At 34.3% G+C, this 22,654-nt stretch overlaps 1 protein-coding gene across 1 annotated transcript in view; it reads right to left on the bottom strand.

Annotated features, from left to right (window-relative positions):
- Window positions 1-22,654, bottom strand: part of LOC149904800 (uncharacterized) — a 202,577-nt gene that overhangs the window by 132,945 nt on the left and 46,978 nt on the right. Inside the window, exon 3 of the mRNA XM_090107233.1 lies at window positions 6,107-6,242. Coding sequence (XP_089963359.1) covers window positions 6,107-6,242 — 136 coding nt within the window. The remainder of the gene's footprint in view (window positions 1-6,106; window positions 6,243-22,654) is intronic.

The following is a 22,654-nucleotide window of genomic DNA, read 5'->3' as shown; positions in this document are numbered from 1 at the left end:
TAATTTCTTGATTGCTAGATATGATTGCTGCTGTATATTAGGTAAATTGAGAAATATGTTAACGTGCGATGTAAAAATTAGCTTTTTGTTATTAAATCGATGATTTAGGATGTTCCAACAAACTAAATAATTATCGGAGCTGATAGGCAAATGCTGTATAAGGCGCTCGGCTTCCCCGCTTACTTTAGCTTTCAAAAATTGCATTTTTTGCGCGTTCGATATTGATGTATTTTTATGTATAGCTTCATTAAAAAGGTCCTTGAATGATACCCACTGATGATAATTGCCAGAAAATGTCGGTATATCCATCTGCGGAGTTGATTTATCTCTATGACTTGTTGCACACATTTTTGAGTTTATAGCTCTCTTTGTATTAATATATATTTTTTCATGCTTAGTAAAATTAATTTCGTACGCTTCATCTTCCTCTCCAAGTTCACCCACTATCTCCCAATGTAGATTTTCCACCGCTGTCCATCGATTGTGGAGAATACGAAGGGAGTCTTCATATTCCCACTTCTCCTCCAAATTATTCACATCAATATTTCTTACTGCTCTGATAAATGCTTTAAAATTGACTTCTTGCTTTCGAGATAAATCATCTAATTTGCTGTTGGTCCCCCGTGATTGAAATGTTGTAGACCTAGGCGTCGTTTGAGATTCTAAACCGGATTCTCCCGCTTTCGGCTCTAGATGGGCTTGCTTTTGTAATAAAAAATTATCATATGCTTCACTGATCGCTTCCTTTGCTCGAATATAAATGTCGTGAATGTTAATAAATTCTTCCCGCATAAAATATTGATGCTGTGTCGATTCATATTTTAAAAGCTTTTCATGATTTTTCTGGCATTCATCCCATAAAGATTCTAATATATCTAAACGCTGTCTACAATATTCGATACTCTTACGCTCTGCACTATCTTTTTTAAAATTCGCTAATAACTTCTTTATTTTGTCCTTGATCTCTAGTTGGACCGTATATAAAGCTTCCATTGTAATATAAAATAATCAAACGGTAGAAATAAAAAATAAAATGGAAAATTCTTACTTGGCTGTCTCGGATACGGTCGACGTGGCTACGTCCCCGGATACCTTAGGTTGCTTGCTGTTGCTGGCTGACGTGGCGGTTGACGCGTGGTGGCACGTGCTGGTGACGTAGGCGGCTGGCTTACGTCTCGCTGATTGCTGGTTGTTGATTCCTTGTTGCTAATTGCTGATGGCTATTTGCTGCTTGCTGATTGCTATATGCTAATTTTTGGTCACTGATCGTCTGATGCTAATTATTGATAGTTGCTGATTGCTAGATGCTAGCTCCGGCTCGAAAATGTACGGTTTACGTATTACATCGAATGTGGACTGTATTTAGGTCGCGTTATATGCTGCTAATAATGCTAGATGCTGGAGGCTAGATGCCAAGTGCTAGATGCTAATTGCTGGTTGCTAGATGCTAGTTGCTAGATGCTGGATGCTAGATGCTAATTGCTGGTTGCTAGATGCTAGTTGCTAGATGCCTTTTGCAGTTCACGCTACTTGCTACTTGCTATATGCTGGTCGCTGAATGATAATTTCTGATTGCTACTTGCTATATGCTGGTCGCTGAATGATAATTTCTGATTGCTACTTGCTATATGCTGGTCGCTGATAGATAATTTCTGGTTGCTACTTGCTATATGCTGGTCGCTGATAGATAATTGCTGATTCTGCTAATTCTGCTGTTCTGTTAATTTCTATTCCGCTCGAATGCTGCTGCTAGATGTTCTGATAGGGGGTTTTGCTGCTGGCTGACTGTACTTTGCTCGGGGCGATGCACGTGGCGACACGTGGAGCTGACGCAAGCTCTTTTATGGCTTGAAAATGCTGGATTTTGTATCTCGTTAAAATGCTAATTTTGGCTGCTGTTGAATGATACGCTGCTTGCTTGTAGTTATAAGATAATACGCTGAATAAATATCACGGGGGAAGAAGGGACACGTGGATTTCCGGTTCCACGTCACTCTTTACACTCGCGACGCGGCACACTTTTTTACGGTGATCCGGCTCGAAAATGTACGGTTTACGTATTACATCGAATGTGGACTGTATTTAGGTCGCGTTATAAGCTGCTAAGAATGCTATGATATTATGGGACAACTGGGAACACTTTAATTATCGCTAATAATTATATATAATTCACGCGGATTCGAGCGGATAGATTAGCACTCGGGCGCTGCTATGGAAGAACTGCGCTTTCCGGCCGGCTCGGCCGTCGCACGATAATAATGCTGAGGCAGCTTGACCTCATTTACGTATTGCTCAATAATTGTCATTAATGTAATGTAACTATGGATAATAAGTAATTTAAAATAAAATGTTTGTTCGCTGCTCGAACAATGTTTACTTACAGAAATTCTGATTTTTTTTCTCTACGACTCTTCTTCTCTAACGTTTATTCATTCTATAAAAAGTATTATTTATCTAAAACATTATAACCTCTCAGGTTACAAATACTTTATAAGTGATTTTTGGAGATACTATCATTCCTATCATTCTTTACATGCTCAAGTTTTCATTTTTGTGATATAGGTATATTTAACATTTTTCCCCTGAATTAAGGAACGAAACATACAATAATATTCAATGTAAATAAAACAGCGCCTACATAATCCCACGATAGAGTAATATCCTTTTATTAAGATGTACAATAACATTTTCGATAATAAAACCCATCCTACACTGAAATCTGAATATTTAGTACACACTCCTTGCCAATAAAAGATTTTCGTTATAACATCGTATATTTATAAACTTCGAAATAGTTGATTACTGGCTGCAACTGAACTAAAAATTCTATTTCAACAAGTATGCATAGGTGCAAAGCAAAGTGAAAGCATAAAATTGCGAAAAGTTTTCTTAAAAATTTCATTGCGTTGCCGCTTTTATGGCAGCTGATATCGATAAAATCGCGGAATAAACTCGGATTCGAATGGAATTTATCATTCGAAACGTTGAATCGATTACCCAATACCCGGTCACGCTTTAGAGACTAATGAATAGTCGATTTTGATTGTCCATCGTGAATTTGAAACGATTTGATCGCTTGCGCTGGATGATATAAATTTAAAAATAAATCTACAACCATTCCTCTTTTTTGTACACAATGGAGGGCTGTTAAATATTTTACTTTTAAAGGAAATTATATTTTACTTTACTGTCATCGAAGTCGAATCGAATCGTCCTGTGTGTAGCAATAAAATCTAGGGACATTTTGTATTGCATCATATACTTAAAAATTTATTCTTGTTCTTTTCTAATTTATTGATCATCAATGAATGACATTTCAATTATTTTCAAATAACCATTTCTATAATGTATTTTAAGCACCAATTTTTTCTGTGCTGTTTTATTGTACTTTTATTGCATAGTAGATACTAATTATCCGACGAATATTTCAATCTATGAGCCTAAAGAGAGAATGATTTCATAGTTATAAATTTATGATAGCCCTGACATACAACAGGAGGTAATAGTGTGTCCCACAAGGGACCCCAGGTCTTGATGGCTGTGCAAACTGTGAGCCACTTAAACATAATTTCACTTTAAACACACTCCAACTAACTCCTTTTAAACCTGCGGTCATAACAAACCGCAAGCCATAAATGTTTATATCTTGCGGTTCGACGCCAATTTAAATCGATGATGTTTATTTACAAGTTCTAGATTTTATAACGCAATCAATCATGAAGATTTAAAAAAGACGATAACTAAACAATCACACCGACTTCTTTCTTACCTATGTTATTATAATTATTACGATAGGCAGTCAATACTATATCTTAGAATAAGGTGTATATAATATTTTTATAAAACGTATACCTGTTGGCAATATATTAATTGGTATTTATTTCATTTCTTCCGATATTTATTTTAATATATATCGAAATGTTTGAAACCGTTATAAATTATATAACCGAGTTATAGTCCGGTACAACTTCACGCGTACAAGATGCCGTCTCGCAAACTTCGACGGCGGTATTGATTGGGTATTTACTTCACTTGCAATTTAGTATAGTGTAGATATATATTAAAACTGATTCGTTATGAATTCCATATTATTTAATAATATTGTATAGTAGTAATAACAGTAAGTATTAACTTTATTATAGTGTGAAAAATAAAACATGTTTGATTTGACCCTTTTCGTTAGATAGTTGTTTACTTATATCCGATATACGATCCAATACATTATTTTAATTTTTTTACAACTATTTTATGGGTCACTCAAAACACACATTTCTGTGGTTGCCAATGAATACGTAGGTAAGTAATACCTAATAGTTCAAAACAACTCGAATGGCTGTTTCCATTTTTTGTGACTTAGAGGATCTTTCTGATTAATATTTACTGAAACACATAGGATAATATTATCCCATCTCCAACTAAGCGGAGTAGAATTGGGGCGGGGTATAAGGACATTCGTACATTGACCCCGTTTATTTTACTCTGAATGTTAATGAATATTTGGATTTAAGTGTTCTTTACAACAATTTGTAATAAACTTGGGAGATTATAGAAGCTTAACTTATTTTTCTCCGCTTCGCTCGCCGTGTTGTAAAAAAATTACTTCCCGTCTATTTTTCTTTTTCTGAGCGCATAAATAGAAAAATACGAGATCACAACAAGGATATTGTTGGCTGTTATAAAGTATAAATCGGATAGCGACAATTTTAAAGCAATGCAAAGTGAAGTCAAACTAAGTATGAAAAGACGGTACGAGCCAGACGCAGTGGGGTTTGTAGCGGTGTGTCATGATTAAATAGAACTGGCCAAGAACGAGTCGGACTCTCACACCAAGGGCTCCGAATAAACTTACTTTTAATGTCTCTTTTGATTGCGTTGACTTATAAGTTTGATTTTTTTCCCGCGTAATGTCCGGATAGTACTCTGACTGTAAATACTGCTTTCAATACAGTGGCCATTTTTATTTTGAAGTATAGGAGACGTCAACCCGGAATAGCCGAAGACGCGGGTTCGAATTCGGCCTCGTGATCGATTTCTTTCTATTCATAAAAAAAATATATTTATAAAAAATTTGAATCCTATAAAAATAAATATAAAATTCAACAGTGGCCCTTGCTTACCTCAAAGCATCCAACCACTAGTAAATAAGACCGTCTCAATTGTAGCCATTTCTCGAGGATAGCTTTTTTGTTTATTTTAAGCTTATTCCAGTAGTGTATTGCTCCATTCTAGATCCATTATTTACGAATTTACTTTTAAATTCAAAGCTTTATGCGGTTTAGTTTTATGTTTTATATGTTGTTATGAGATGTAAAGTTTAAATGGGAATATCTTTATCTTCTTATATATAAAAATGAATCGCAAAATGTGTTGGTAAGCGCATAACTCGAGAACGGCTGAACTGATTTCGATAATTCTTTTTTTATTATATTCCTTGAAGTACGAGGATGGTTCTTATGTAGAGAAAACGTAAATATTATGTACCACGGGCGAAGCCGGGGCGGACCGCTAGTTTTTAATATAACTGCCGTTTTATTATGTTAATGAAGGGTTTAGTGCAAAGTAGAATAGAAATAGTGTTGTTAGCTTATACATACATAATACACGCGAAAAATGCTTTTAAATTGTTAATAGCATTCAAAAACTTAAATTAAGCTATTGAACGTACAATAGAGTAATCCGTGTTTTCATAGTCAAATCATAAAATATAGCATAATTAAAATACATACTTAGCCTCATTCCATTATCAATAGCACTTATCAAACAAAATGCATTAAATCACGTTGTTAGTATCAAACAATTACACAGACCAGCCAGAAGGTAACTTATTAATATTTCGTAGAGCAGAAACATTATACAAAACAACATTCAATTTATATTATATTCAATAAACATAATATCAGTCCATCATTCATATCATTAATACCGCTTATGCCACTAATAACAGTCATACCACTTATACCGCGTATACCACTTATACAGCTTATACCACGTATACCGCTTATTCCGCGTATACAACTTATACCTCTTATACCGCTTATATCACGTATACAGCTTATACCACTTATACCGCTTATACCACTTATACCACTTATAAGCTGCCACTTACCAACAACATGTATATACGCTGACCGCACTTGTGTGTGGAAGGAGGGCGCGTCAGCGGACACCTCGCAGCGGTACCTCCCCGCGAGTGCGCGGCTAGCCTCCCGTAGCACCACTTGTTGGGAGGTCGATCTTGATACCTGTGGTAATTGAGGTAGTCATGTAAATATAGGCTAAAGAAACAAGCTATCCTGAAATTAGGTTAATTGTAGAGGCACCGATTCTTGAAGTGCTCAAAGTTCGAATTAAATCTATCCGTTAAAAGTTCAAAATTTAATCCGAAGGAGTCGATTATACAGGGTGTCCCAAAAAGTAGTGATGAACGGAAGCTGGGAGGTAAAGGACCAAGAGGGCTATCCGAATCACCCCCATGTGTGTTATGCGATTTTTCGTATTTTCGGAGTTATTACATTTTTTTCAATTTTTCATCTATCGCCGAGTACGATGCGATTTTTATTTATGGTGACGTGAATTATTGCGCTAGATGCTTGATTTTTTTTGTGTGCTAAGCTGAAAGATAGGCCAATTCAGTATGGTAACATTTACTATCGTTAGATCTTCGAATGGAATAAAAAAAAGAATTAAATGCCGAGAAAGATAAAATTACCCAGTATGTTCATAACTTCAAGAGCCCATAAAAAAATAAAATCACATAAAAAAGGTTTTCCATTTGGCTTTTAAAAACTTGCTCTATCGATCAGGTAGCTACTCTAAAAATTTCATTTTATTATTCAGAAGGCTTCAATCGAAAAATTGAAATCTAAATGTGGTAAGTGCAAAATTTTTATTAACATGATGATCATTAAAACCAATAAATAGGTGTTAAATTACCAGAATTTTTTTAAAATAGCCCCGCTGTTGCTCAATGCAAGTGCGAAATCACCGTAAAAAGTTGTCTTTTTAATGTCTAAATGCTCTTTTATCATTTCTAATGGTTTCTTCTGATACTATGAATTTCCGGGTTATTTCGTCCAAATTGTGGCATTCTCTCAAGTAGCCGAGGTCTTTTTAGTATCCCCATTGAAACAAATCAATGGGGTTTAGGTCGAGGGACCGTGGAGGCCAGGCTTTAAAGCAGGCGTCACCGGCGCATGCGCAGGCTGCAACGACCAATCCATCTTTCAGGGTATTTTTGCCCTTTAGCCTGGCCTCCACGGTCTCCGGACATAAACCCTATTGATTTTTTTCTGTGGGGATACTACAAAGACGAGAGACTGCCACAATTTGGACGAAATAACCCGGAAATTCATAGTAGCAGAAGAAACCATTAAAAATGATAAAAGAGCATTCAGACATTTAAAAGACAACTTTTTACGGTGATGTCGCACTTGCATTGAGCAACGGCGGGGCTATTTTAAAAAAATTCTGGTAATTAAACACCTATTTATTGGTTTTAATGATCATCATGTTAATAAAAATTTTGCACTTACCACATTTAGATTTCAATTTTTCGATTGAAGCCTTCTGAATAATAAAATGAAATTTTTAGAGTAGCTACCTGATCGATAGAGCAAGTTTTTAAAAGCCAAATGGAAAACCTTTTTTATGTGATTTTATTTTTTTATGAGCCCTTGAAGTTATGAACATACTGGGTAATTTTATCTTTCTTGGCATTTAATTCTTTTTTTTATTCTATTCGAAGATCTAACGATAGTAAATGTTTCCATACTAAATTGACCTATCTTTCAGCTTAGCACACAAAAAAAATCAAGCATCTAGCGCAATAATTCACGTCACCATAAATAAAAATCTCATCGTACTCGGCGATAGATGAAAAATTGAAAAAAACGTCATAACTCCGAAAGTACGAAAAATCGCATAACATAAATGGGGGTGATTCGGATAGCCCTCTAAGTCCTCTACCTCCCAGCTTCAGTATATCACTACTTTTTGGGACACCCTGTATACAAACATACAGGTGAAGCTATTAAGCGTGTTAAAAAATAGAGTCAAAATGTACTGGAAACTATAATTACGAAAGATTCAGATAATTCTCTAAGGACTAAGACTTTAAAAATAACTTAATGGATACCTAGTATTACCTTTTTTATTTTCCACAAAACTTTTTAACGCTGTTTTAAACAATTTATCATTATTTGACAAGTGAGTATCCACTGACTACGGATTATCTCATAATTTACATAGTATAACAGTATAGTATTTTATATTATCTATGGTATGACTATAGCTAGACGGTGTTATTTCATAAGCTCAAATTCTGCTCAGATTGTAGACTGTGTACTTATTTTCCAAACAACGTCACATAGCCTGTCGTGACCCCATCACACCGGAAGCTAGGTTTTGTCATGCTATGATATGATATCATTACGTTTTCCTATGTCAAACGATACGCTTGGCTGAGGGCCGAAGGTACGATATGGGAATGCATAATAGTTCCGACCTTTTTCTATTTTCCTTGGTAACCTGTTATATTTTCGTATAAGGTTTTTACTTGATACTAATAGTTGAATATTCATAGATTGCGCGGTTGAGATAGAGTATATTATACGGCATGGCAGTTTCATTTGTATTATATTTTATTAAATTATGATTAACTAATTTTATTTTTGACTAGCTGTTGCCCGCGACTTCGTCCGCGATTCGGTCGTTTTTCGTCATTCGTCGTTTAAAAAAAATACGTGACACTTTATTTTTGAATGTTCTTAATTGTCTCTTATAAAATTTAACTACATTAAAATTGAATACTCTGATAAGAAAATCTTAAAATCATCGAAAATCATAGACATCGAATATCTGAGGAAAACATGAATGAATGTGATTTAAATTCTACATTTCTTAGTAATTAAAATAATAATCTAAATTAAATGTAGATTAACAGTTTGAGCGCACCATTATAGAATATGTACCTAAGTAATAAATTACGTTAGTTTACATAGTAACTTTACTAAAAACACGATGACTTTCTTTCGCGCTCGGTACCACAAACTAAGCATGTTTGTGGTACGTGGCCCGCGTCACTTTACCCCCCACGAGTTCCCCTCCGTTGCTATGCGAAAATACATTCGTCGCCCTACTGTAGGAAAAATTGTAATACTGTGGCCTGGGCGTTATAACACGCTCAGGGAATTCCTGAGTGCTGATAGACTTCCGTCTATCGGCATTTATACCAATTTTATATTAATATCACCATCTTGAGGAAAAGCTTCTAATGTCGATTTAACGCATATATACGGATTAACCTGATGAATTAACATGTTCTAAAATTGTGAAATGAGTTCAGTTTTAAATTCGAGAAATATTGATTTCTTGTATTCGATTATTCGTCGTAGTCGAATACAAAATATATTTAAAGAAACTTAGGTTGGCCTTCAGGCAAAAGGGATCCTATCAAATGATAAACTTGACCTTGTATCTTAAAAGTAAGAATGAAAAGAGCATCTGATAATTGTTGAGCACCAAAGGATCATTTAAAACGCAATACTATAAGAGCTAATATTGTCTAAGAACTGTTTAGATTGCACATGTTCCTCTAAAACTTAAAAGTAGTGATTTCAAAGGTTCCGGCGTATCTTCAAACGAAAGCCGACTCCTTACTCCACTTTAAAGCATTACAAAAAGAACATACTACGTTAATATCGCCTATACAGAAGATGATCTGTAGGTAATCAATTGTGAGGTTATAAGCAAACCCACTTTTATATTTGTCGGACCACACCACCGAATTTGTAGATTGATCTTCTATGTTTACCTCTAAGTCATTAAGACTATGTCGAAATCTGTCTGCAGTAAGACGGGCCTCTCGCTATTCGTCCGTTTCAAGAGACCAATAGTTTCAATTCTTAATCTTTCATTAAACAAACTTATTAATCGTTCTTGTCTCAAATAATGGTAATATTCGCGTCCCTACTCTAGTCATTGCTTATGCTCATGTTCATCTTCGAGAGATCGAATAATATTATGGTGCACCCTATTATTTGTCAAACGGTCTTCATATTGAGTAAAAGTTTCAGATTCTCGAGATAAAATATGACGATCGTGATCAGCTGTGAGACGTAATTCCCTCTCAGTGAGGGTTTCGGTCTCACGGGATAGTACAATATGCCATTTGCGATCAGCTGTGAGACGTTATACCCTCTCAGTGAAGGTTTCGGTCTCACAGGATAGTACATGCCGTTCGCGGTCAGCTGTGAGCCGCAATTCTCGTTGTGAAGCGGTTTCAGGTTCGGCATAACACATGTTGTTTTCGGTCAATAGTAAGCCTCTTATCTCTAACGATCCTTGAGAACTTTTATTTCTCATTTTCTTAACTTTGCTCGAATTTCGATATAAAGATTTTTTAGGTGGCACTGATGCGGGTGAATAAAAATTAAGTTAAAGCCTGATTCCCACGACATGTTTGCTTCACAAATCCGACCGCGCCACACCACACCACATGCCATGGGAATCGGCGCGCTTGTCGCTCGCCAGTGCTTGCCATACGCACACATGCCGTGGGAACGCTCAGTTCAAATCGCGACGGATGGCGACAAGCGCTTGTCGTCTGCCAATGCTTGTGAAGCAATACATATAATAAAATTGTGGAAAAGTGATGTCTGTACAATTAAAATATGTAGAAAAAAATTAGCAGGTGTTATTATTATCGAGAAATCGAGAGAAACCATTTTTTTCTCTTAAAAGCTCCCCCCCCCTCCCACTTCCCGAACTCCGATTGACCGTAATTTATTTTTCCTTACATTTTTATCATATCCTTTTCTAATGGGTTTCATCCTACTGCGATTTTTTTTTGTTTCAAAAATTATTTATTTTATTTTATTTTATTTTATTTTGGTACAGTAACAGATTGCAGAACAATTCCTTATATCTAGCTCTTATCTAATAATACATATAAATTCTACAACCCAATAAATACCGTACACAGCTTTGAACCAAAAAACAAAAACCGTTTACATTATGACCATGTTTTTGTTCCTAATCCATATCTATACCAAGCTATAGCCAGGAACAAACATAAACCGAGAAAAAAAAAAAAATTCTAACAGAGAGAAAAAAAAAGCTACTATTTAAAATACAAAAAAAATAAAATACAATACGTTGTTACAGCAATTTGTGAACATTACTTCTAAAAACATCCAAACTACCCAAGAATAAGTCACAATCCGGATCTAAATTATTATACAGGCGGCACATTCTGTGTACAGGATTGTTATGCGAAACATTGTTTTTGGTAGGTGGTATGCTGAATAGACGTGGGGTGCGTGAAGGGCGGGTAGGAGCTCTAAAGTTAAGGCTAGCCAAAAGCTCGTTCCCTAATAACCCATTGGCTATTTTATGCAGATTGCACAAATCAGTCAGGGTCCTACGGCTTTCTAAATTCAATAGGTGGAATTTACGCAAACGCTGATCATATTCAGGTATTTTACGCCGTAAACCTAATTTACCACATAATGTACGTAAGAAACGCCTCTGCACAGCTTCAATGCGGTCTTTGTGATTATTGTATATTGGAAGCCACACCGATGAACAATATTCCAATATACTTCTTACTAGGGTTAAATATAATATTATCCACGACTTCGGATTTTTGAATGGTGAGGCAGTACGTAAAACAAAGCTCAAACTTTTATTGGCCTTACTGACAATGTAATCGTAGTGCGGTCTAAATGATAGTGAAGAATCGAACATCACACCTAAGTCTCTAACGACCTTGACTCGTTCCAGTGTTACATGACTAATGTTATAATTAAAAATGATCGGCCTTTTACTTTTAGTAAAACACATTACTTGGCATTTTTTAACATTGAGGGTCATACGATTGGTATTGCACCATTCACTGACGACATCTAAATCCCTTTGTAAGGTCTGACAGTCACTATAATCTTGTATTCTGTGGAAAATTTTGACGTCATCCGCGTACGCAAGAGTATTACATGAGATTAATTCAAGAAGATCGTTAATATATATCAAGAATAGCAGTGGCCCCAAATTGGAACCCTGCGGTACACCGGAAGGGGATAAGAATGGAACAGAGTCATAGCCATACAATGCAACCAATTGTGATCTATTAGCTAAATATGAACTCATCCACCTATACAGACTACCATGTATGCCAAGATGATTGAGTTTTGAAAGAAGGATAGTGTGATTTACAGTATCAAATGCTTTGGAAAAGTCTGTATAAACCGAATCCACCTGTAATTTACTATCAAATGATTCTGTCAGATAATTAGTATAAATGAGTAAGTTTGAATTTGTTGAGCGACCAGCTACAAACCCATGTTGTTTGTCGTTTAATCTATGTTTGATATGACTATACATATGTTCGTATATAATGCTTTCAAATACTTTAGCAAAGCAGTTCAAAATACTAATTGGTCGATAATTTTCGACATTTCTCTTATCACCGGATTTGAAAATTGGTGTCACTTTGGCTAGCTTCCATAAAGACGGAAATGTTCCTTCGATTAAAGACTTGTTAAATAACAGAGTTAACGGTTTAACGAGAGATGAGGAACATAAACGTATAAAGACTGGTGGTATGCCATCGGGCCCAGTGCTCTTGGTTAAGTCGATTTTCTTTAGATAAGATAATACTACGCTCTCAGATATATGTATGTTGTTTAGTGTGTAGTTTGATGAAGCAAATTTGGGAATGTAGGCAACTTTGCAATTTTGCTTATAAACCGAAGAAAAGTATGTAGCGAACAAATTGGCTATATCATGTCCTGTGTCAGCAACTTGATTTTTGTAGTACATACTGCGAGGAATGTCGTTTGTAATTTTCTTGTTTTTTGTATATCGCCAGAAAGACTTCAAATCTTTAGTGAGACTGGATTCGATATTACCAATATACGACCTGAAACAAGAATCTATTAATTTTTTCGATCTAGATCTTAGAATTGAAAAAGTATCATAATCACGAGGATTGGAGTACTTTTTGTAACGGTGATGAAATTTCTCTTTAGATTTAAGTATTCTTTTTAAGTCCTTCGAGAACCATATGGGATAGTGATTCCGGTGGCGTTTTATTCGTGGTGTATATTTTTCGATAATAGTATGAATATTATTATAAAATAGTTGGACAAATTCATCTATCGGTAAGTTCAAAGCAAGTTGTTGCCAGTTTATTTTTTGGATATGGTCGTTACAACTATTGAAATCGGTTTTGTAAAAACACAGCTTGTCAAAAGAATTATTTTGATTCAGAGATACGAGCATGTAATTGAATGTGATTTCCAAAGGAGGATGATGATTGTCAAGGCGGCTTAAAGGAGCGCCGTTAGTAATTTTGTATAAATCTGGCGTATTTGTGATTACAAGATCTAAGAACCTACCGTTTGTGTTGGCTATGTTGTTAATTTGGGATAATGACGTGCACTGTAAAAATTCGTAAAGTAATTTTGTTTTTGGACATGAGTAACTATTGAGGCCGCCATTATCTGACCATATTAAATTGGGAAAGTTAAAATCACCTAATATAAGAGTACTACAATCAGATGAAGTACCTAAAAAATGGGAACATTTTTCCATATATTCAGATACCACACTCGTTGACAAGTAATCAGGTAGGTACACAATACATAGGTTTAATACAGCACGATTTTTTAATTTAATATGTAGCCATAGGTCTTCTAAGAGTTCGGACTGCAAATCATTCCTTTCAACGACATCAAAATCTTTAGACAAGGCTACCAGCACGCCACCACCATGACTTTTGTTATATGCACTACAGAATGCTTCGCTTCTATCTCTACGTATCACTTGATATCTATTATCAAAAATTTCACTCGAGAGAACAGTATTATTTAACCAAGTTTCACAAATACATATGATGTCATAACTATTAATCAAAATGGAATTAGAAATTTCTATGGTTTTACTCTTCATACCACGTATATTCTGATAATAAATTGAGAAAGCCATTTTCAAAAACCAGAAAAAATTAAGAAACAAGTTAATGTAAAAAAGATAAAAATATTAATTTAACTAATGCATTAAATCTAAACTTTTACTGTCCTTAATGAATATATATTGCGATCCGGGGTCTTTTCTCACAAATATGCGGCCACTACGAACCCAAACGAATTTGTACGATAACTCCTTAGCTCTCATTCTTGCTGCAATGTGTAGAGCCTGATTTTGAGGAGATAAGTGCTCAGATATATAAACGGGCTTCTTTTCACCGGCCATACCTAATAAGGCAGTATTGAGTTTATTATCAGGATTTGCTTTATTATATCTATAGACAGCGGAGTAAAATTCATCTCGTCGTCTCTCGCTGTTAAATTGCACAATAATTGTACGAGGAACATTCGTGTTTTTGTTCTGTTTAGCCACACGGTTACACTTCACGACATCACCATCGGCAATTTTGTGTCCAACAATAGAAGCGCACTGCTGTATTAAGTTAAGGACATTTTCAGATGGGTGCTCAGGAACACCTTTTATTTCCAAATTTTTGTCCCTAAGACTTTGTTCTATTTTGTTAAGTCGGTCAGACAATTCATGGACAGATGATTTTAAAGCATCATTTTCAGATTTTAATTGCTTGTTATCCTTCGACAAAGACTTTATATTTTCACGCATCTCATCATTCATATCGCTCAAAAAAGAAACAGATTTACGAAGTTCCAAGAGCTCTTCCTTAAAGGTGACCAATTCCTTCTTTAATACTTGGGATAGCAAAGATGGTATTTCAAGCCTAAGGGAATCGAGAAGTTGATCCTTCAAAGAACCGCTTACTTGATCAGTTGGACTTACAATCAATTGAGGTCCTGTGGGAGGTACCTTAACTTCCAGAACTTTTGTGTGAGTCGGACGACGGGCTGTGACAAAGTTAGGAGAAATGCTATCCTCGTCGCTACACGACACCTCAGCACCAGTATCCGACTTTAACGAACGTACAGGAGTGTTGGAATTGTCTCCCTTGGGACGCTTATTTCTACATGCTTGACAGGTCCAATTCTTCTTGTGCTCTTTAGTCATAGAATTTAAGAAACGCCTTTCAGATATGTTTGCGCACAGAATGTCATATATCTTTTCACATAGGCTACATTGTATGAAGTGTTTCCCGGAGATTGGGGTCAAACATCCAGCACAGGAAAAATTATTATTTTTAGACGCCATTTATTTTATCTTATATGTCTATAAGATAAACAAGACTATTGTATTCTGATTACAAATAACTTGATGAAATTCAATAAATAATAAAAGATCAAATTTTTAAATCATTAGTCTCTGTGAGGCACACGCATATGTTATACCACTCGACGTATCGGAAAGTTCCTTAATCTTTGACAAGCGATGAGTAGACGACGACACTGGGGCTGTGCGTGCGAAAATCACCCGTCCGCACTAGCAATAACGGTGGCGTTCGCATACACAATGAATCACACTTTTTCTTCGTACCGTCAGATGATATTTTGTTGCACTAATTACTTTGAAATTGTTAAACGAAAGAAACACTTTATTTCTTCAATTGCACAGAAACAGAGTTAGTTTTAATTTTTAATGTTATTTGAACTTTCGAAATAAACAAAGTTTTGCACTGGCTAACTCGAATTAGATTATTTATACTATTATTTATCACAGAACAACAAACTTGCAAAGTTAACAGTTTACCGGTTGGGTCAAAGATGTATCTACCCTGTGTATGTGATGTTATCTACCCTGGTGTATAGGTAAATTTTCCACATAAAATGTTCTTTAAATTATTTCGTATTATATTTTTAACCCCCGACGCAAAAAGACTGGTGTTATGTGTTTGACCGCTATGTATTTCTGTGTGTGTGTGTGTGTCTGTCTATGGCACCGTAGCTGGCTAACAGGTAAACCGAATTAGATGCGGTTTTTTTTGTTAGGCAGAATATTTTCCGACGCTGGTTCTTAGATAAAGTGTATCAAAATTGGTTCATCCACTTATTATACCTACATAGGGGTAAAAGTGGGAATGAAAAAAATGAAAGTTATAATTTATTTTTAAAGATCGTCAGGAAGTTTATGAAATTATTTATTCCTTTTTCTATACACTTTTCTTCGTCTAAACAGTTTAGTTACGTGCTCTCTCTCTCTTCAGCCTTTAGTTACGTGCGTGAGACAGGAAAGATCTAATTTGGATTTGTTGCTGGATTTGATAAAAACTGAGTATCGATTAAGCTGATCAGTGGCTACACCATAGATTATTAAAAACATCCGTTTAAGAAAGGAAGGAAATAGAATTTGCTCCTCTCCCCCCCCTGGTTCCTAAAAAATAATATGACATAATTTAAAAGAAATTTTACGTAGACGTACACGTACGTAGAATTAGTTAGGCATTTCTTTTTTGATTTTCGATATTATATAAGTACTAATCATAATTTTTAATTACATTATGTAGTAACTATTTGGTATAGGTTAGGCATTTCATTTCTTGATTTTCTATAATAATTTGGTACGTAAGTTTTTTAGCTCAGTTTAGTAAGAAATTTTAATAACAATTCTTTCAATTATTTATGGTAAAGTCCGGTCGCGGAGCAGGAAGAATTTCGTACATTAACCTGTCACTGTCACTCCCTTGTAAAAATAATGTGTCTTGCTCGCACAGGTGCAATGACCGCCGTCCTTAGGGATTGTAAACCTTTAACCCGAGAGCGTAAGGTTTGTGTTTGCTTGATTGGTGTCAGGTGTTCAATTATGATTTTGTGAATTCAAAATTTATAAGAATAAACCTCAAACTCTTTATGTCCAATCAAAATCCGCCTAAGTCGAAATCGCGTGTTAGAATAACGTATTTCTGTAATATTGTACCTACATACTTACATAGTAAATTATTTTTTGAAAAATAAGGTCATAAAGAAGTTTCACTTCTTATGTGTGTACACGCACACTTTTTTTTATATAATATATCGTTGTTATTGAAAAAGTTAAAATGTAACTAACTAATAAGTATTGTAAATGAATAGAGGACATTTATTTAATAAATTAGTAAAAAACATTTTCTCCTCCAAATATTTCATGTAAACTGCACTTCATTCAAAAATGTTTGTGACCACTGTCAGTAGGTAAAGAGGTCATTGTACGAAATTCTTTCTGCTTCGCGACCGGACTTAAGTACGTATTTACTCAATAATTGTATATTAAGTAGTAATTCAGCATGGGCGTAGCCACGGTGGGGCTGGGTGGGGCGCTTACCCTGGCTTTGATCTGGTAGGTACTAATTGTGAAGGGGAGTGGGCGTGGGCGTGGGATTGGGACTGAACGTGGCATATGGCGTGGGAGTGCGAGTGGGCGCGGGAGTGATAGCATGAAAATAAAAATGATTTTTTATTGTTGCCCCACCCTGAGCCCATGGTCATAGGTCCCATAGTCACTATTCCACGCGAAAGAAGTCGCGGGGACAGCTAGTACACAAATATAATCAGAAAGCTTTGAACTCCTAAGCTCAACCATAAAAGATAGACATTTATGATGTCGGGAGATATTTTTTATATAATATGGAGAACATTTCTTTCATACTTGATTTCTGTGTAGCTTTAACCATTAAGATACACGCATTAAGAACGCACACGCGACGAAAGCTTAAAAATGGAGTTGCTGCTCTGCTCACGAATATGAAAAATAATAGTTATTTAAGAAATATATTTCATGTGCAGAATTGACCTCTACAGATTTAATATAAGTAGGTATACATATATTTAGATTCCAATTTCCATGTAACGTTAAATTCGACTATACAATAACTAACAGACAACGCAGGTTACTCTCGTTTCCGTAAGTTGAGGCGGCTACATATTCGGTCCTAATAACATGACTTTTTGTGAACGAAACGACAGCGCGGTTAATAATTATGGCCACACCATCAGAAAAAAGGAAATAATTTTAACTTTAAAAAAATATTATGATTTACACTATTATTAATACTATTTTAACATTAATACAAAATATAAGACTGTGAGTGTGTAACAATAAATCCAGCTAGTTTCACATCACACTTATGTTTATAATTAGGTATACGACATGAAAATATATTAATTACCAAGCAATAATCATATAGATAAATACTGAACAAAAGTATTAACAGTCAAAGTATATTATTTTTTACTAACAACATGTAAATGATGAAGGAATAATAATTATCAACGAACTAACCTTTTTTTTGTATTAGAGTCCCGCCTCGTGATCGAATTATTAAAACACGAAGATTTTTAAAAATGTAACCAATGAACACAATCAATATTAGATTAACTGTAATGGTGTCTAGTTTGACTTAAAATAATATACATCTATTCACATCACACTTATGTTTATAATTAGGTATACGACATGAAAATATATTAATTACCAAGCAATAATCATATAGATAAATACTGAACAAAAGTATTAACAGTCAAAGTATATTATTTTTAACCGACTTCAAAAAAAAGGAGGAGGTTATCAATTCGGCCGGTATGTTTTTTTTTTTTATGTATGTACACCGATTACTCCGTGGTTTCTGGACCGATTTACGTGATTCTTTTTTTGTTCGATGCGGGATGGTGTCGAATTGGTCCCATAAAAATTTTATTCGGATAGGCCCAGTAGTTTTTATTTTATGAGCATTTTTGTCTGTATTTGTAAATGTTGCAAGACGTGCAAGTTTGAAGTCGGTTGTTTTTAACGCAGTTATTTACTAACAACATGTAAATGATGAAGGAATAATAATTATCAACGAACTAACCTTTTTGTATTAGAGTCCCGCCTCGTGATCGAATTATTAAAACACGAAGATTTTTAAAAATGTAACCAATGAACACAATCAATATTAGATTAACTGTAATGGTGTCTAGTTTGACTTAAAATAATATACATCTACCCTCACTTTTAAAAATGTAGTATATTCACACGAATTATAAGCGCACCTTATAGGGAAGGGAAGATTTACTATGGGTTAAAGAGTTAAATAAATAACTAACATAATTATATTTAAATTATTAATTTTTAACATTGTGTTCAGTAGTGTTTACATGTAAATTGATTTGATTTTTACGAAATCTCATAGATGGCGCTGAATCAAATTTGTCTCTATAGTACTAAGATTCATTAAACAGTTTCTCTGCCCAAATTACGTAAATGACGTAGTTTTTATAGTGTAAAGCTAGATAATAGCATGGCTTACTCAAAAACAACATTTAAACATGAGTCTTTAGATTGTACGCTGTCGTAGTACACGGAATACGTAAGAAAAGTAAAGGTTCACAGCTCCTCCCCCGGAGGTGATAGCATGATAATATGTTTAAAAAAACCTCACTCGACCTGTTAGTAATATTCATGCAAAATTTGAAGTCAATCTATGCAGTACTTTTCGAGATTAGCTCGGACAAACATACAGACAAACAGACAAACAGACAAACAGACAAACAGACAAACAGACAAAAATTCTAAAAACTATATTTTTGGCTTCTATATCGATTATAGATCATGGAATATGTATTCTTTTAAAAAAGTATTCAATGTACAGTTTTGACTTTCCTACGATTTTATTATATGTATAGAAGTGAAACTTGAGTTGCGTTGAGAGTAAAATTTCAAGGACGCGTTATGGCAATACCGTCATGGAGAAGTAAACGTTTCAGTACCTTTGAATCTTGCCAAACAAGTTTCATTTCTGATACGTGCGCTCGGCTCTCATGCATGCAAGTTTCATTTTAATGGGCGACTACGTGTCATCTGTAAAATATCTATTTATTATAAAGATAATCTTAACTCTCCACAACACAAGGCAAAAGTATCAAAGTCAGCAAAACATTTAGCACAACAGGAAGGGAAACAAAATATAAACAAATAATATTAGTCTTTCTATTCCGTTTATTAATTAATAACGAACATTTGAATAAATAAAATTATGTTATAACTTCACAAAATTCTGTTTACAATTCCTACAATAAATAAATATTTTAAATAAACGAGCTTTAGTATACGCTTTATAGTATTCTGTTCTCTCAAATTAAAATTTTGGTAAGATTTACGATAAGTAAAAATGAAACAAGCACTTAATTAATTATGGTTTATAAAGTTTCTCTTGATTCCCACAACAGCTGACAGAACGGATATTATTTTTACGATTCAATTTCAAGGTTAAGTACATCTTCATTTTTTATATTTATTACAAGCTTTCATTTTTCTAGAACTTTTGTTTGCCAGTATCTATAATGTATCCATACAAAATTCGATGTTATTATCACTTGAAAAAATTCCAGTCTGACTTAGATTAACAACGGAATCCAGTAGGCTCTACCTTTACTGTCTCTTCCATTCTAATTTTAGTTGAAGACGACAGTCCTTTTTATTCTTGAAAATGAATCAGGGTTGTCCACAAAAGTTTTCCAAACTTGCAGGTTATGTCGAACATCACCTAGTGCAATACATAGACATTTTTTAACAATCTTATATGACATTTTTCATGAAAAATAAAACTATTAACTTTCATAATGTGTCCCATAATTACTCAAAGAGTTCGCTTAAACGAGTGTGCAGCAAAACAGTTTAGTTTCGAAGCAAGCGTACTGTAATTAAAGCAACTTTTTTCTTCATTCTATGTCCAGTAATATCCTTTGTCCCACTTCTCTGTATTGATCCAACATTGGAAAATAAGATTGCTCACCCCTACTCCGTGATTACGCACTGTGCATTTATAATATCGACTATATATTTTATTTTATTAAAGAGGAAATTCTTTGAAATTATCATTCGTTTCCGTTTTGAGGTTGTGATTAAATATCTATAACACATAGTTAGAAACAATAGTTTGAAGGTAAATTCATGGATAGTAAAATATAGAAATCATGAATAATCTAAGGGCCTTCATTTGATAATAATAAAATTATCTAGTTACTATATTTCCGTCCGCGGCTTCGCCCGCGTTTTCGAAGTAAAACCCGCATAGTTCCCGTTCCCGTGAGATTTCCGGGATAAAACCTATCCTATGTGTTAATCCAAGTTACCCTCTATATGTTTGCTAAATTTCATTGTAATCGGTTCAGTAGTTTTTACGTGAAAGAGTAACAAACATCCATACATCCATACAAACTTTCGCCTATAGAATATTAATATTTAACTCTCATTATAAATATAAAGGCTGGTAAACTATAAAGTGATTAAAAACCTCTAGAATTACACTAAAAATATGTATAATTTTATTTACATTTTACACATAAATTAAGTTCTTCTTCGTTCAGGCGAAAATGTCCTTGTGCAAACGTAATATACGTATAAATATTACATCTATTAATATGAAAATTAGCCCAAGCGATCGTCTAGATTGTTCTACAACTGTCATTTAACCGTCTTACCGCAGACATCTTATACTACTCCTACTAGTTATTGTCCTCGACAGTTCCCTCCTAATCAAAGGAATAGGATATTTCGTTGCAAAAAACACTGGCCTCAATCGCTCTAACAATCATTACCATAAAAAACCGCCCTTGTAAATCCACGTGAAATCAAGAAAAAAAATAGAACATCTTGCATTTTAAATATAAGGAAGAACGCAACTGTTATAAAGTTGATAAAAGATGTTTGTGTTCATAGGTATGAGTTTATCGCTTCGATATCGACGGCACAGTCAACTAACGAACTTGTTTACTCTGACCAAGCTTGGGTCATTTTAATTTTTCACAACATTCCTCTTATTATCGTCTGACTGAAACAGCTCTTTATGTTTTTTAAACCCCTTTGATGCTAGCTTTTTAACAATTATGAAAAGCATTGAATGTGAAATGAATAAACACATTAAAAGCAAATTTGTTTTAAGTTAAAAGCCAATTAATTAACTAGCAGTCGCCCGCGGCTTTACGGATTATGATGGAAAATATTTAGTTTCCTATTTCCTAAATTCTCTTCATTGTTTTATTGTTTGTTTAATGTTTATTATTCAAGAATTTAAACTTTACATTTCTCCGGAACTTTCAGATGAAATTAAACTATTAATATTAGCGAAAACGAGAAATAAAATTATATTTTAAAAACAATTTACCATCCATATTACAATGTGTATACAGTAGGTCAAAATCGAGTCTAAAGGAGTCGTTGAAATACAAACATACAGGTGAAGCTAATAAAAGCGTGTGAATAATATCAAAAGTTATGCAAATGTAATGTGGTAGAGCTGTTTTATACGTTTACTCTGCTCATAGAAAGCTCTAATGACTAATATTTTTATAATTTTTGGTAAACACATTTTTTTTTAATCTGTCCAATAATAATAATTAGATATTATCATTCATTGCAATCATGAAAAATTTATCTAATAACCTTTCTTCATTATGATATTTAAATAAACTGTATAAAAGTAGCTGTACAAAAATACAGCTTAGATTTAAAGCTACAGCTTGACTATAATAAAAACTACTATCTCTAGAGGGAATAATAATATAATATTATATCAACATCTCTTATTCATTTGCGTCAGGAAAATGTTACTTTGAAAGACGAAAGTTTTTCTGATCCCCTTGAAGTTATAATTATGAGACTCAGAAATAAAAGCATAATTCTGTTTTAATGATCTTGTTTTCTTGCCCTGTTTGTCTATAAATGTTTTTGCTCTGTTTTCACGATAATCGGTTTAATTGCCGCTTATTTT

The sequence above is a fragment of the Colias eurytheme genome, chromosome 11, assembly GCF_061535395.1.
Source record: "Colias eurytheme isolate Ceu_HAF_F1 chromosome 11, ilColEury1 Martin Lab GWU primary, whole genome shotgun sequence".
In the NCBI taxonomy this organism is placed as follows: domain Eukaryota; kingdom Metazoa; phylum Arthropoda; class Insecta; order Lepidoptera; family Pieridae; genus Colias; species Colias eurytheme.
The sequence above is the reverse complement of the archived record's forward strand: the minus strand, read 5'-3'. Positions and strand labels throughout refer to the sequence as shown.